The sequence below is a fragment of the Podarcis melisellensis genome, assembly GCF_964234715.1.
Source record: "Podarcis melisellensis genome assembly, chromosome: 8".
Classification (NCBI taxonomy): Eukaryota; Metazoa; Chordata; class Lepidosauria; order Squamata; family Lacertidae; genus Podarcis; species Podarcis melisellensis.
In genome coordinates, this window is record NC_138540.1 from 84,867,444 (window position 1) to 84,884,031 (window position 16,588).

At 50.3% G+C, this 16,588-nt stretch overlaps 1 protein-coding gene across 1 annotated transcript; it reads right to left on the reverse strand.

Moving 5' to 3' along the window:
- Positions 1 to 2,920: 2,920 nt before the first annotated feature.
- EIF3K (eukaryotic translation initiation factor 3 subunit K) lies at positions 2,921 to 16,280 on the reverse strand. Its single transcript, XM_081922391.1, has 8 exons — positions 16,123 to 16,280; positions 13,354 to 13,452; positions 12,422 to 12,542; positions 10,342 to 10,416; positions 8,450 to 8,516; positions 5,967 to 6,044; positions 4,868 to 4,993; positions 2,921 to 3,050 (listed from the first exon to the last, which is right to left on the reverse strand). Exons 1-8 carry the CDS (start codon positions 16,179 to 16,181, stop codon positions 3,019 to 3,021), a joined length of 657 nt encoding a protein of 218 aa, XP_081778517.1. The 5' UTR covers positions 16,182 to 16,280; the 3' UTR covers positions 2,921 to 3,018.
- Between the last annotated feature and the right edge of the window lie 308 nt (positions 16,281 to 16,588).

Consider the following 16,588-nt stretch of genomic DNA (forward strand, 5'->3'; position numbering starts at 1 on the left):
TGAGAATCCAGGAAGCTGCAGTGCTGTTCCAAAACAAACACAAGCTTCTAGTCCTGAAGATTGCAGCACTAGATTTCGAAAGGTGTGGGCAACATCCGGCCACTCTCCAAACAATAGGATAAGCAGAATTTCTGAAAGGTCGGGACAGAAGAAACCCCATAACAGCTTTTTGCTTCCATTAGCTGCGGAAAGGACACAGCGCTCAAGGCGCCTTTCTCTATTTTGGGTTTCCAGCACCATCTGATGGCAATAATGCGAATAGCGGGTCAACAGAAGATGGAAGCAAGTTCCAGAAGATTTGACTAAGCCCCAAATGAACACACACACACACATATTGGACTCTTGACATCGCTTGGCAGCAGTGGCGTAGCGTGGGTTGTCAGCACCCGGGGCAAAGAAGGTAATTTGCACCGCCTAACCTGTGGATTTGCGCCCCCTAACCCCCAGATGTTGCGCCCGGTGCGGCCGGCCCCCCCTGCACCCCCCACGCTACGCCACTGCTTGGCAGGGAAGACGAGGCCACAATGCTCCGTTCAGTTTGGGCAGTGATCCAAGTGAGGGGTTTTGCTCTGTATTTTCGACACCTTGAGGGAGAGAGTATTTGGCATGATGAATCAGGTCAGCTCCTGAATCAGGTATGCCCCTATGCCCATGTGCAGCAGGGCAGCTAGAATGTGTACACTTGCCAGCTTGAAGAGCTCGCCCCACCCAATACAAGCATAGCATTAATAATAATACTACTAATAATAAATTTTTATTTATACCCCGCCCTCCCCAGCCAAGACCAGGCTCAGGGTGGCTAACAACCAATAATAAAAACAAGTTGATTAAAATAAAATTTAAAAGATTAAGATACAACATTAAAACAATTAGGGAGCAATCTCATCATAGGAGGAGAAAGGAAAAAGAAAGAGGGGGAGGGAATCAAACTGATTCTGAGCCAAAGGCCAGGTGGAACAACGCTGTCTTACAGGCCCTGCAGAAAGAGATCAGATCCCACAGGGCCCTGGTCTCAAGAGACAGAGCGTTCCACCAGGCCGGAGCCAGAGTTGAAAAGGCTCTGGCTCTGGTTGAGGCTAATCTGACTTCCTTAGGGCCCAGGACCTCTAGGGTGTTGCTATATGTGGACCTTAAGGTCCTCCATGGGGCATACCGGGAGAAGCGATCCCGTAGGTACGAGGGTCCTCGGCCGTGAAGGGCTTTAAAAGTCAAAACCAGCACCTTAAATCTGACCCTGTACTCCACTGGGAGCCAATGCAGCTGGAAAAGCACTGGGTGAATATGCTCCCATGGCAGAGACCCTGTGAGGAGCCTCGCTGCAGCATTCTGCACCCGCTGGAGTTTCTGGGACAGCTTCAAGGGCAGCCCGCGTACAGCGAATTATAGTAGTCAAGCCTATTAAGAACCAGCTATGTGATTTATTTACTTCTGCTATTTATGGTGGTGATCAGGGATGAGGAACCTTTTTTTGCCTACGCAGGCCGGATCTTCGTTAGGATCTAGCCTCATGGGCCAGGTTTGACTACCTGCCCATCACCTGACATCACCAGGGCACTTTGAAGTCCCAAAGTTGGGCCTGCAAAGCGCCATATGCTGCTGACCCAGCAGTCTTCGGTTCTACCGGCCATCAGCTTCCCCTTGCCACTTCTCTGCTGGAAACATGCTGGAAGCACATATTAAAGATCCCAATTATGTGCTGGAAGCCCCAACTCTACCTGCCCTGTCACATATATGGCCTAGGAATCTGATTCAGAGGCTGAACCTGAGGAATCCCAGCCTGCACAGGAATCCTTGCCTCCAGGGCCAGCTGAGCCGGGGCTGGGGCTTGAACCTGAAAGGCCCTCACCTATTCTGGATCCTCAGGAGCAGACACCAGCTGAATCCACTCTGGCTCCGGAGGTGATCAAGGACCCATTGCCTGCAGGTGCTCCTCTCCCAGCCCTGTCAGGGAAGGTGAGGTTGCCTCTGGGTCCAGTAACCCTCCAGCCTCTCCTGAGCTGCAGAAGCTCAGGGCAGAGAGGCGGAGGGAACTAAGTTCCCGCAGGAGGAGTGCTCGCCTGTCGAGTCACCCGTGGACCAGGGCCACCCTATGCCTCAGAGGAGATAAAGGCCAGCCCGCCCAGTCCCAGGTTGCAGGAGCAACATCGTTGGTTACCTGTTCCTGCCCCCTGTCCTGCTTTCTGCCAGTTCCTGACCGTGCCCGACTCCCTGCCTGGGACCCCGCTTCAGCCTCGGACCGGACACGGACCACACCACATGGTAATGCCCCCCCCCAGGACCAGCACATGACATCAGGTGTGGAGTGGCAGGTGGAGAAAAACTGCCTTGCAGGGTGAGTTAAGCCAGCAGCCCAGAGATTCCCCGCCTCTGCTCTAGAAGTTGTCAGCCCTTGCACCAAACCCAGGCTGCTGCTTTCTATCCTTTATTCTGATCTCAAAGGCAGAAGAAGGGTGTTGTGGACAGCAGCTGGGGCAATGAGACTCGAAAGCCAGGAATCTGGGAGGATGGCATGGGGGACCTGGCCTTAAATAAGAATCATAAAACTTGTAGAGTTAGAAGGGACCACACGATGTCATCTAGTCCAACTAGATGCACTGCAAAAATATTTTGTCCAACACGGGGCTCAAACCCATGACCCTGAAATTAAGAAACTCATGCTCTACCAACTGAGCTATTGCCCCTTTCCAGGAAGTTGGTGGCTGACGATTGAAGAGGGAAACATCAAAGTCCTGCAACTGAATTTAACCCCTTGTTTGTCTCTATCCACCTTCTCTCCAGATATTTGACACCTTTAGCAAACAGCCCAGTCCAGGAACACACCAAGTCCTTCAGATCTTTCCATGGGGGCAATGCTTTCGCTGCTCCCCTTTCAGCCCCCAGAGACTGAGGTAGAGGCTGCATAAACACAAAGAGGCAGATGTTGGATAGAATCATTTATTGGCCACAGTCTTTTTTACAATGGGATGTTAAAATTAAATACGCAACAGGAAACAGGAGAGCTGCCGGAAGAGGCCTCCCTCACTGTGAAGAAGCCATGATGCTGGAGACACCTGAAAGGGAAGCAGAAAGAGGGAGACTTAAAAGGTGGAGAGCAAGTCGGACCAGCGACCCATCAAGGCTAGGACTGTCCAACCAGCAATGGCTTCACTGAGAAGTAAACTTGGGGTTTTCTTAATGCAAAGCAATGATCTACAACCGAGTTCTCCCTTCTACAGCAGGAGGTACAGTACTCACACTGATTTGTCAACCACAGGCATATGCATGCCCCCCCAAAAACCCCCAGGAATATTGTAAAGAAGGTTCACACACTTAAATTGGATACTTGCAGAGTCTGTACAGACACTGTAATTCTGAACAAAGACAGAAATTCAAGAGAATTCCATGTTTCCTTTCATATATATATATTTACACACACACACACACTGTATTTTTCACTCTATAAGATGCACCTTTTCCCTCCTAAAAAGTAAGGGGGAATGTGTGTGTGTCTTATGGTGCGAATGCAGGCTGCGCAGCGAATGCAGGCTGCGCAGCTATCGCTGTGCAGCACTCCCTCTCGCTGTTCTAGCTTCTGGCTTAGCCGTCCGCAGCCTTCATTCTGCTGCCTGGAAGAGGCTGCGCAGCTATCCCAGAATCCAGAACAGCTAGCTTTTGTGGGAGGTGGAGGAAGGGACAGAGCGCATGGCTCTGTCCCTTCCCCCACCTCCCGGAATAGCCCCCAAGAGCCGCACGGAGCATGTGTGCGGCTCTTGGGTGCTTTTCCCCGATGAGCGAGAAGGGCAACCCATTAGTGACAGGCTGCCCTTTTCCCTTCTCGGGGAAAAGTCTGCAAGCGCCAGACACACGCTCCACACGGCTTGTGAAAGGGAGCGCTGAGCAGAGCCTGGGATGCATACAGGCTCTGCTCAGCGCTCCCTTTAAAGAATATTTTTTTTCTTGAATTCCCCCTCTAAAAACTAGGTGCGTCTTATGGTCAGGTGCATCTTATGGTCGGGTGTGTCTTATGGAGCAAAAAATATGGTATATTCCCCCCCCCCATAGCTATCATGCAGGCACAGGTAAACTCTCTTTCTCTGGCCCTTAAGACTCTGTCCAGCCACATCCCCTACTGGCCCTGTGCTGTGTTGTCCTCTGGTGATTTTTCATGGCTGGGTTGTGTCTTTGCATTGGGACAGTAAGGTAAAGGGACCACTGATCCTTAGGTCCTGTTGTGGCCAACTCTGGGGTTGCAGCACTCATCTTGCTTTACTGGCCGAGGGAGCCGGCGTACAGCTTCCGGGTCATGTGGCCAGCAGGACTAAGCCGCTTCTGGCAAACCGGAGCAGCACACGGAAACGCCGTTTACCTTCCCGCCGGAGTGGTACCTATTTATCTACTTGCACTTTGACGTGCTTTCGAACTGCTAGGTGGGCAGGAGCAGGGACCGAGTAATGGGAGCTCACCCTGTGGCGGGAATTTGAACCGCTGAACTTCTGATTGGCAAGCCCTAGTCTCTGTGGTTTAACCCACAGGGCCACCCACTCTTGCTTATCCAGACAAGAAGATGGAGAGTGTGTGACTGGACACACCCTCCACTCATATGTAGTCCCTGGGAGATGACCCACCTCTGCTATAAATATGTGCCTGAATATGGTGGGCAATGCCAGCAGTGATTGGCAGCAGGATCTTACATGCCCTAAGTCATTAGTAAGATGAGTAGGCAAACCTGTTCAGTTATCAACAGGCCACTGAACTTTGCTTCATGCTAGCAAATTGCAGAGAGCTCACTAGCCCTGCTTGCAACACAGCCCCCGTCTAGCTTAGGAGATGCTTCAGGAAAGAGGAGGACAAGAGCCTCATTTGTTAGAGAAGTCGAGAAGATACTCACTGTCAAAGTCTATCTTCTCCACAATGTTCTTGGGCTTGATGCTCTCCTCCTGGTTGCAGATGAAGATCGTCCCAGGCTCCGTCTCTGTCCAGCCGTATTTGCTCATCCAAGACTTCAGCTGGTTGTCTGCAATAAACAAGAGAAGCGTCAAGGGGCTGGGTAGAGGATGGACATGCTATAAAAAAAAAGTTTCATCCTGCACCTCAAACAAATCCCAGTGAGGGAGAAGAAATGGGGTAACTGTGCCCCTGAAGGACCAGGTGCGCAGCCTGGGAGTCATTTTGGACTCACAGCTGTCCATGGAGGCACAGGTCAAATCTGTGTCCAGGGCAGCTGTTTACCAGCTCCATCTGGTACGCAGGATGAGACCCTCCCTGCCCGCAGACTGTCTCGCCAGAGTGGTGGATGCTCTGATTATCTCCTGCTTGGACTACTGCAATGCACTCTACGTGGGGCTACCTTTGAAGGTGACCCAGAAACTACAACTAATCCAGAATGTGGCAGCTAGACTGGTGACTGGGGGTGGCTGCCGAGACCATATAACACCGGTCTTGAAAGACCTACATTGGCTCCCGCCCTGTGGAACGCCCTTCCAGCGGATGTCAAAGCGATAAATAACTACCTGACATTCAGAAGATATCTTAAGGCAGCCCTGTTCAGGGAAGTTTTTAACGTGTGATATTTTACTGTATTTTTGGTTTCTATGGAAGCCGCCTTTTGGTTTCTATGGAAGGGCCTTCTCGGTAGTGGCTCCTGCCCTGTGGAATGCCCTCCCATCAGATGTCAAGGTAATAAACAACTATTTTACTTTTAAAAGACAACTGAAGGCAGCCCTGTTTAGGGAATTTTTAAATGTCTGATGCTGTATTGTTTTTAATATTCAGTTGGAAGCCGCCCAGAGTGGCTGGGGAAACCCAGCCAGATGGGTGGGGTATAAATAATAATAATAATAATAATAATAATAATAATAATAATAATAAAAATAAAGTGAGGAAGAGCGAAGCACACACAAGTCACTTGTACATGGCAAACCCTGGTTGTTATATGTTCCTGAGCTTCTGAGAATGTGTGCAGGATACACACCCTAACAGTTACTCACCTGTGAGGTCGCCCAGCATCTTAGCCAGGAGCCAGCGGTCAATGTGCTGGTACGTGATCCCCACCACGTGACAGATAACTGCAGAGAGACAGGACAAGAAGCTTAGAATTATGGTTCTACATGGGTTCTGAATGAACAGAGGTTGCCATTCCTCAGTTAAGGGAAACCATGGTTAACGCTAGCCAAGGTTTCCTTTAACCAAGGAACTAAATATCAAGCTGCATCCCTGTGCTTTACGTTAGGGGGGATGCACTGTAGCTTTACGTTACAGTGTGACGCGGCAGCTAAAAAAGCCAATGCAATTCTGGGCTGCATCAATAGGAGTATAGCATCTAGATCAAGGGAAGTAATAGTGCCACTGTATTCTGCTCTGGTCAGACCTCACCTGGAGTACTGTGTCCAGTTCTGGGCACCACAGTTCAAGAAGGACACTGACAAACTGGAACGTGTCCAGAGGAGGGCAACCAAAATGGTCAAAGGCCTGGAAACGATGCCTTATGAGGAACGGCTAAGGGAGCTGGGCATGTTTAGCCTGGAGAAGAGGAGGTTAAGGGGTGATATGATAGCCATGTTCAAATATATAAAAGGATGTCACATAGAGGAGGGAGAAAGGTTGTTTTCTGCTGCTCCAGAGAAGCGGACACGGATCAATGGATCCAAACTACAAGAAAGAAGATTCCACCTAAACATTAGGAAGAACTTCCTGACAGTAAGAGCTGTTCGGCAGTGGAATTTGCTGCCAAGGATCAAAGCAAGTGGAGTCTCCTTCTTTGGAGGTCTTTAAGCAGAGGCTTGACAACCATATGTCAGGAGTGCTCTGATGGTGTTTCCTGCTTGGCAGGGGGTTGGACTCGATGGCCCTTGTGGTCTCTTTCAACTCTATGATTCTATGATTTATTTGAAGGGTGGATTTTCCGCACAACCAACAACTTTTTGGTTTAACCAAAAGGAGTTATGTATCATTAAGGGCTGTATTCAGTGCTGCAATGGCAGAATCCTGCTGGCATAACAGGCCTTCCTTTTCCACTCTTCCCTTCCCCCAGAATCTGCTCTGGAAAGACCCCCAACTCCAAGTTTGAGGGTGTGCAGGAGGCAGAGGTGCAACACTGAACACAGTCCTAAAAGAAATACAGTGGTGCCCCGCAAGACGAATGCCTCGCAAGACGAAAAACCCGCAAGACGAAAGGGTTTTTCGGTTTTTGCGACGCTTCGCTAGACGATTTTCCCTATGGGCTTGCATCGCAAGACGAAAGCCCATAGGGAAATCTCGGGGACCTTTTTTTAAATGCTGGCGGTGGGGAGCAAAGCCTTTTCCCCCCCTCCGGACTTCAGAAGAGGTCCAGGAAGGCCGGCGGGGGCGAAAGGCTTTGCTCCCCACCGCCAGCATTTTAAAAGCGGTCCGGGATAGCAGGGAAGCGCTTCCCGCTATCCCGGACGGCTTTTGAAGGCAGGCAGGGGGGGGGGCAAAGACTTTTGTCCCCCGCCCGCCTTGGGAAGAGGGACCTCTTCCCAAGGCGGGCGGGGGGCAAAAGTCTTTGCCCCCCCTGCCTGCCTAACCGGGGGCTTTTAAATCGCCTCGGGACTGTCCGGGGCGATTTAAAAGCCCCCGGACGGCTTTTGAAGCCTCCCCCCGCCGCCCAGCTTCGGGGCATCGTCCCGATGCCGGGCGGCGGGGCAGGAACGCCTCTCCCAGCCGCCCGGCTTCGGGGCATCGTTCCGATGCCGGGCGGTGGGGCAGGAACGCCTCCCCCCGCCGTCCGGCATCGGAACGATGTCCCGAAGCCCGGCGGCGGGGCGGGAAAGCCTCCCCCCGCCGCCCGGCATCGGAACGATGTCCCGAAGCCGGGCGGCTGGGCGGGAAAGCCTCCCCCCGCCGCCCGGCTTCGGGGCATCGTCCCGATGCCAGGCGGCGGGGCAGGAACGCCTCCCCCAGCCACCCGGCTTCGGGGCATCGTCCCGATGCCGGGCGGCGGGGCAGGAAAGCCTCCCCCCGCCGCCCGGCTTCGGGGCATCGTCCCAATGCCGGGCGGCGGGGCAGGAACGCCTCCCCCAGCCGCCTGGCTTCGGGGCATCGTCCCGATGCTGGGCGGTGGGGCAGGAACGCCTCCCCCCGCCGCCCGGCATCGGAACGATGTCCCGAAGCTGAGCGGCGGGGCGAGAAGGCCTTTGTCCCCCCTGCCTGCCTTCCCAGGGGCTTTTAAATCGCCCCGGACAGCGGAGAAGTCCTCCGCTGTCCCGGGCGATTTTAAAATGCCGCCCGCCAGAAGAGGTCGGGGGAAGGCGGTTTCCATAGGAACGCATTAATTGATTTTCAATGCATTCCTATGGAAAACCGTGCATCGCAAGACGAAAAACTCGCAAGACGAAGAGACTTGCGGAACGAATTAATTTCGTCTTGCGAGGCACCACTGTATAGTAGACTGGATTTTAGCATCTGATGGGGCAAGGAAAGAGAGTGCAAGAGCAGAGAGAAGCACACTTACATTTTCTAACAGAGTCCTCAAAGCCAGTGATCCCATCCAGGAGATCCATGTTTTCATCTAAGGCTTGCTAGGAAGGAAACACACAAATATATTGCTTTGAATCAAAGCAGCTGAGCGATACGCCCTGACATCCCACCCCGATATTAGCAAGGAGAAGCTAAACTTGCTTTTGAAGTTTAACGAAGCTAAAAATACACCCAAACAAAAGTACATTTAAAGAGCTGCAAAAAAAAAAAAAAAAGGAATTGCAGAACATCAGAAATAAAAAATTTAAGGCAGCCGCATCAGTACACTTATCAAATGCAGCACACTTAAAAAAGCTCTGTTTATGCTTTCAATACTAATGGATATGCTTATGTTTTCTTTTCTTTTTAATTTCAACTCCTATCAAAAAGATCTCACAGCTGTTTACATACACAATAAGTTAAAGAAAAACCACTTCAAATGATTTGTGCAACAAATCCACAAACAGTATCTATATCCATAAATTTTATACAAAGGAAATAAAATCAAAGAGGCGGGGTAATTGATAATTTACTATTTCAAACAACACAACATGCATGCACTTATTCATCCATTCTCACTCACCATCCACTTCACACAATCACTATAACTATTCCCTAGGCACAAGCATTACCTTGATCAGCCACGCATAAATAAACCACTCATATTCACCAGTATTACAAACCATATGCAAAGGGTCACCGCCAAGTGTACACAGATGCCTGACCCCCACTGGACTATCTAATACTCCTCTTCCAGATCTATACTAGGGAAGGCTCTTGCCCTGGAGAGTATCTAACTTGTTCCATCCACTCACTCCAAACATCAGAATCATAGCTTAAAGTACTGTATTTTTCGCTCTATAGGATGCACTTTTTCCCCTCCAGAAATTAAGGGGAAATGTGTGTGCGTCCTATGGAGCGAATGCAGGCTCCTTGGCTTCAGCGATAGCAACGCGAAGCCTCCGAAGCGCAGAGGGAGCGCTCCCTCCACGCTCCGGATGCTTCACGTTGCTTTCGCTGAAGCCTGGAGAGCGAGAGCGGTCGGTGCGCACCAACCCCTCTCGCTCTCCAGGCTTCAGGGATGGCCGCCTGAAGGCTTCGGAGCGCAGCAGGAACTCGCGCTGTGCTCCAAAGGCTTCGGGTTCCTTTTGCTGAAGCCGGGAGAGCAAGACTCTCCTGGCGTCAGCAGAGAGGGAGAGCTGTGTAGCGCCCCTTCAGCGAAGTGGGAGGAGAAATGGAAGGGGCTCCGTTTCTCCTGCCGCTTCGCTGAAGGGGCGCTGAGCAGAGAGGGGGAGAATTATTTTTTTCTTGTTCTCCCCCTCCTACGGTACATGCTACACACCCTCAACATCCGTTAAAGAATCAACCAACTCTGGCGGCCAACACAAACACCCTCAATGTGACCCTGAAGATCACCACCCACTCAAGGTGTTTTGCCTCTATGCTCCTGTCGACATGTCCTGATTGTTCTGATTGTTTTTGAAACAAACAAAAGAAAAGCGAAGACAAGAAAAGTTTCAACCTGGCAATCATCTCTTGGGCTCGTATGTCATTCAAAAGCAAAAAAAAAATTACTGTATTTTTCGCTCTATAAGACGCATCAGACCACAAGACGCACCTAGTTTTTGGAGGAGGAAAACAAGAAAAAAAATATTCTGAATCTCAGAAGCCAGAACAGCAAGAGGGATCGCTGCAGAGTGAAAGCAGCAATCCCTCTCGCTGTTCTGGCTTCTGGGATAGCTGCGCAGCCTGCATTCGCTCCATAAGACGCACACACATTTCCCCTTACTTTTTAGGAGGGAAAAAGTGAGTCTTATAGAGCAAAAAATACGGTATTTATTTTGCAAATCATAAAGGATTGTTGAGCAAGAGATGAGCTTGGCTTACCCAGAAAGCCTGGAAGTGGCAGGTCTCCAGCAGCTCACCCAGGTATAAGATCTGACGGATGGGTCTCTCCTCTTGCTGGATGAAATGGCATTAAGGCGGCAAATGGCACAGGGGGCAAGGTGTGAGGTTTCTTGCCCCAAATCCTAGGGTTGGGGCAGGCTACGAGATATTAACAGCCCACTGTATAGTCAGAACAGAGGTCTTTACGCAGCTACAGGAAATACACTATTACCCGTTAATAGGGCATCCTTTCTTCAATACTGTTGCAGGGTCATCGCATGGACAGAAATCCCACAAATTAGTTCACCCCTCCCACTCCTTCTGTGTTGGAACTCCTATTGGGGACTTCCCTGGCTTTTTTCTGGCCCATGTAGGACCAGTCTGGATAGTTAGCCTTGGTGAAGACTTGACGTTTTCATCCCCCAAAAAAGTTTTTGATTTGAGTTTCCACTGAAATGAGGCTGCACTTTAATGTTTTTATGTTGTATTTTAATCTTGTTTTTTAAGCTGCATTTCAATCAATGGTTTTTATATTTGGTGTCAGCCGCCCTGATCCCAGTCTTGGCTGGGGAGGGCGGGGTATAAATAAAATTATTATAATTATTGCTATTATTATTACTAGCACCAACTTTATTTCTTGCTGGAGAGAGTCTAATAACCGTTTGCTTTCATATTTAAAAGTGAGAGAAGTTGCAGACTCTCTCCCCAGTATTCTTTGGTGAAACCCAGTATCTTTTTATGCAGCCAGCACAATCATAACACCTCCATTCTGCAAGTTATGCATTATACAGTGGTGCCTCGCAAGACGAAATTAATCCGTTCCGCGAGTCTCTTCGTCTTGCGGTTTTTTCGTCTTGCAAAGCACGGCTATTAGCGGCTTAGCGGCTATTAGCGGCTTTAAGAAAAAGGAAACAAACTCGCAAGAACTCTCGTCTTGCGAAGCAAGCCCATAGGGAAATTCGTCTTGCGGAATGACTCAAAAAATGGAAAATTCTTTCGTCTTGCGCGTTTTTCGTCTTGCGAGGCATTCATCTTGCGCGCCAGTCCTCCTTGAAGGTTTCCCACAGGAATCTGTGAGAACAGGATGCTGGACTAGATGGGCCACCAGCAGGCTCCTATTTTGTTTGTGTGATACCTCCTCCTTACGAAGTGCAGACTGCAGGGAAACATCTCCTCCCCCCACCCCCAATCCCTGGTCCTTTGTTACATTTTTTCTCACTTAACGCTCATTCCCAAGAAGAGCTTCAAGGAACTTGAAAACTTGCTCACTACTTTGTGGCATCTTAGGTTAAGGTAAAGGGACCCCTGATCATTAGGTCTAGTCCTGGCCGACTCTGGGGTTGCGGCGCTCATCTCGCTTTATTGGCCGAGGGAGCCGGCGTACAACTTCTGGGTCATGTGACCAGCATGACTAAGCCGCTTCTGGCGAACCAGAGCAGCACACGGAAACGCCGTTTACCTTCCCACCGGAGCGGTACCTATTTATCTACTTGCACTTTGACGTGCTTTCAAGCTGCTAGGTTGGCAGGAGCAGGGACTGAGCAATGGGAGCTCACCCCATTGCAGGGATTCGAACCGCCAACCTTCTGATCAGCAAGTCCTAGGCTCTGTGGATTAACCCACAGCGCCACCCACATCCCTTTTTTTGGATTTTAAAAAATGAAATGGACCAGCATGGCTCTTGCAACTGACATAAGCTGGGCGAGATGAAGTATCTTTTATGTCCTGACAATTTCAGTGGGAAAGAAACACAACTTTAGCCCAGCTGGCAGCGGTTGCAATGCAGCTTGGGGCTATGGGTGGCACTGAGGTCCAAAAAACTGAAGGTTTACTGCCTTAGGATGGTAATATTTCACATTTTCTTATCAATTTTAGAACACTCATTGCACTTCACACACATTCTCCCAGGAACTCAATAACTTTGTTAAGAAAAGAACAATAGTGTTGCCCCCATGTTGTAAGTGAAAGAGCAAAGCATCTGTGAGTTGGAATGGAATGGAAGTTGAATCTGGGACCTCTTGGTTCATTGCTCAAATCTTTGCTCCTGTGCAGCACTCCCTGTCCCCCGGATAAAGGATACATGAGCCTGGTCAATCATGCATTTGCAGAGTGTGAAATCTGTGTGGGGCAGGTTGGTCAGAGCTTTCAGGAGGATCTGGGCCGTGACTGTGGTTTGGAAGAAGGCAGGGTTAAACTGATACCTGGATATGAGATAAAAAGAAAGAATATATTGGGACCTCAGACAGAAAGGAGATCAGCATGTATGCATTGGTACTAGAAATTAATGGTCAAGACTGAATTAGGTCTACCCAGTGTGCCTAGGACCCACGTACCTACGGGACCACCTTTCCCAGTATACCCCACGGAGAGCCTTAAGGTCCATAAATAGCAACACCCTAGTGGTCCCAGGCCCTAAGGAAGTTAGATTAGCCTCAACCAGAGCCAGGGCCTTTTCAACACTGGCGGAACGCTCTGCCTTATTACACCAGGGCCCTGCAGGATCTGATTTTTTTCCGCAGGGCCTGTAAGACAGAGTTGTTCCACCTGGCCTTTGGCTTGGAGCCAATTTGATTCCCTCCCCCTCTTTCTTTTTCCTTTCTCCTCCTGTGATGAGGCTGCATTTTAATATTTTAACGTTGTATTTTAATCTTGTTTTTAAGTTGTATTCATTCAACTTGTTTTTATTATTGCTTGTTAGCCGCCCTGAGCCCGGCCTTGGCTGGGGAGGTTGGGGTATAAGTAAAATTATCATTATTATTAAAAGTAGTCAAATGCAACCCTATAGGTCCAAGTGCTTCACTGTCCTCCAAAAACTTGCACCAACCTTGAGAGGCACTTGGTTCAGAAACCCATTTTACAGATTTAGCCCCAAGGCTCTTCACCAAATCAGGGCCCAGGTCTAGCTGGGCACTGGCCCCCAAGCACACCTAGTTTGCCCTCACTTCTTGGAACTGCTTTCAATAGCGGACTCAGCGCCCCCCGCAAAAAAAAGGCAAGCAAGGAGCCACTCACAGTTTGAGCACAGCCAGGTTGGCCTCCAGGTCGTAGGCATTCTCCTTGGCTTGCGTCTCCACGTAGCGCTCTAGCGTGGCCAGATTCTCCGGGTTGTACCTGAAACGCAGAAAAGGTTGGGGGTGAGGACCGCCAGGCTAAGGACGCATCCACACCATACGCTGGCAGCACCACGGTGCTACATTTAGCAGTCGTGGCTTAGCCCGCCCCCCAAAACAATCGTGGGAGCTGTGGTTTGTTCAGGGCACTGAGAATTGTTGGGAGACCTCCTCCCACCATTTCACAGAACTACAATTCCCAGAGTGGTTTGACAGCCGATGCCTCCTTCACAGGGGAACTCTCAGGATCATAGCTCCAGGAAGCGGGGGAAGCAAGGGAAGGCTCCCAACAATTTTCCTATACAGTGGTATCTCGGGTTACATACCCTTCAGGTTACAGACTCTGCTAACCCAGAAATAGTAAGAACTTTGCTTCAGGATGAGAACAGAAATTGTGCTCTGGTGGGGCGGCCGCAGCGGGAGGCCCCATTAGCTAAAGTGGTACCTCAGGTTAAGAACGGACCTTCAGAACGAATTAAGTTCTAAACCAGAGGTACCACTGTATTGGAGACTCCCAAGCTGGTTGTAATGAGTGATTTAATATCCTGGGCAAGGCCACCCTGTTGGGAGGACTTCCAGGCCTCCATGACAACCATGGGGTTACCTGCAAACAATCCTTTTCAGGATACTACAGCAAAGCACCAAGGAGGGTAAATGATGAAGTACAGGACCTGATTGTTAAAGCCCCCACAGCCAGGCCCCCATGAAGAATCCAGAGATTGTGTTGTGAATTATTTTATATACATTCATAGACATGGAAGAGCAGCCAAACATAGCGGAATACTCAATTTATTCAGAATGGCATAACCACAGTCCTATGCAAAGTTTCCTTGAAGAACCCAATACAGTGGTACCTCGGGTTACAGATGCTTCAGGTTACAGACCAGAAATAGTACCTCGGGTTAAGAACTTTTCTTCAGGATGAGAACAGAAACTGCGGCGGTGCAGCGGCACCAGGAGGCCCCATTAGCTAAAGTGGTGCTTCAGGTTAAGAACGGACCTCCAGAACGAATTACGGTAAGTTCTTAACCCGGAGTACCGCTATAGTTTCAACACATTGTCTAGGTGAACATCTCAAGACAAAGTCGCTCGGGGACAGTTTGGGTGCCAAAAGCGGCTAGTAAAAGTCCGTATAGTTAAAGCTCTGGTTTTCCCAGTAGTGATGTATGGAAGTGAGAGCTGGACCATAAAGAAGGCTGATCGCCGAAGAATTGATGCTTTTGAATTCTGGTGCTGGAGGAGATTCTTGAGAGTCCCATGGACTGCAAGAAGATCAAACCTCTCCATTCTGAAGGAAATCAGCCCTGAGTGCTCACTGGAAGGACAGATCCTGAAGCTGAGGCTCCAATACTTTGGCCACCTCATGAGAAGAGAAGACTCCTGGAAAAGACCCTGATGCTGGGAAAGATGGAGGGCACAAGGAGAAGGGGACGACAGAGGACGAGATGGTGGGACAGTGTTCTCGAAGCTACCAGCATGAGTTTGACCAAACTGCGGGAGGCAGTGGAAGACAGGAGTGCCTGGCGTGCTCTGGTCCAGGGGGTCACAAAGAGTCGGACACAACTAAACAACTACAACATTGTCACTTGTACAACTTGTATACAGTGAGATTACACAAGCACCCCCCACTCAGCTCTCTTAGTCTTAATTCCCCTCGTTTACTGACACACACACACCAAACCCAAAAGTCAGTTGCCCTGTTGTTATCTTTTCATTCAGCAACCTAACAGCCCATGGATAGAAGCTGTTCTTTACCCTGTTGGTGTGACTAATCATGCTTCTATATCTTCTGCCCGAGGGCAGGAGATCAAGAAAGTGCCGGCCAGGGTGTGAATCATTGTGCTGGGAATGTGTTCAAAAATTGTGCTGATCAACTAGCAGGGGTCCTGACGAGGATTTTCACATCTCCCTACAAACGGTTTGTGTTCCATCATGCTTAAAAGCAGCTAATATTGTCCCAGTTCCAAAGAAAACGGCAATTACCTGCCTGAATGACTACGGACCTACTGCATTAACATCATGCTTGAAAAGACTGGTCCTTCAACAACTTAGAACCTGCTTTCCCCCGGACTTTGATAATCATCAGATAATCATATAGAAGAAATAGGTCCGGTAAAAAAAATAGAGTCCCATGGACTGCAAGAAGATCAAACCTCTCCATTCTGAAGGAAATCAGCCCTGAGTGCTCACTGGAAGGACAGATCCTGAAGCTGAGGCTCCAAGACTTTGGCCACCTCATGAGAAGAGAAGACTCCCTGGAAAAGACCCTGATGTTGGGAAAGATGGAGGGCCCAAGGAGAAGGGGACGAGATGGTGGGACAGTGTTCTCGGAGCTACCAGCATGAGTTTGACCAAACTGCGGGAGGCAGTGGAAGACAGGAGGGCCTGGCGTGCTCTGGTCCAGGGGGTCACGAAGAGGCGGACATGACTAAACGACTAAACAACAACAACAACGGCTATAAATGGCGTAACGCAGGCGGGAAAGGCGTCGTGCCTCTGAGCACGTGCAGAGTGCCCCTCAAGGAAACAAGGGAAGCCCCCAACCCGCGTCGCTTGGTTTCTGAAGTCGCCCCCGAAGGAGGGTGGTGGTGGTGGTTGCCTTGGTAACCGCGACCAGGTCCCTCCCACCCCACCCCCTGTCAATCAAACTCCCCCCCCTCCGGGTCAGCACCTGTCGATGCCCTTCAGCAGCTTCCCCACGTTCGCCCGCATCTGCTCGAAGAGCGCCATGGCACGCGGAACCGGGAGCGGAGAAGGAGGCGGCGGCGGAAGAGGAAGGGAAAGGACCGCGGCCTCAGCACAGGAAGCGGAAGGAGCAGGAACAGAAGGCACTTCCGGCAGGGCAGCCTCCTGCTTCCGCCGAGGCGCGCCGGAGGGAGGGCCGCAGGCTAGAGGTGCGGGACGCGCATGCGCCGAGGAGAGGCGGGCGACGTTCCTGGCCCCGCCCACTTCGGGGTTGAGCTTCGGCTCCTCCCCCTCCCTTCTCCCTCGGAAGATTCTATGCAGCTCTTTTGCGCGAGGACTAGAAACTTGTGCTTGGTTTTTGAAATCGGAACTTTTCTTGGGCGCAGATTTAAACTGCACTGGATTTAAATTGCACCAAGCAGAGATTCTGCTGACTGAGACCAGCGCCTGAG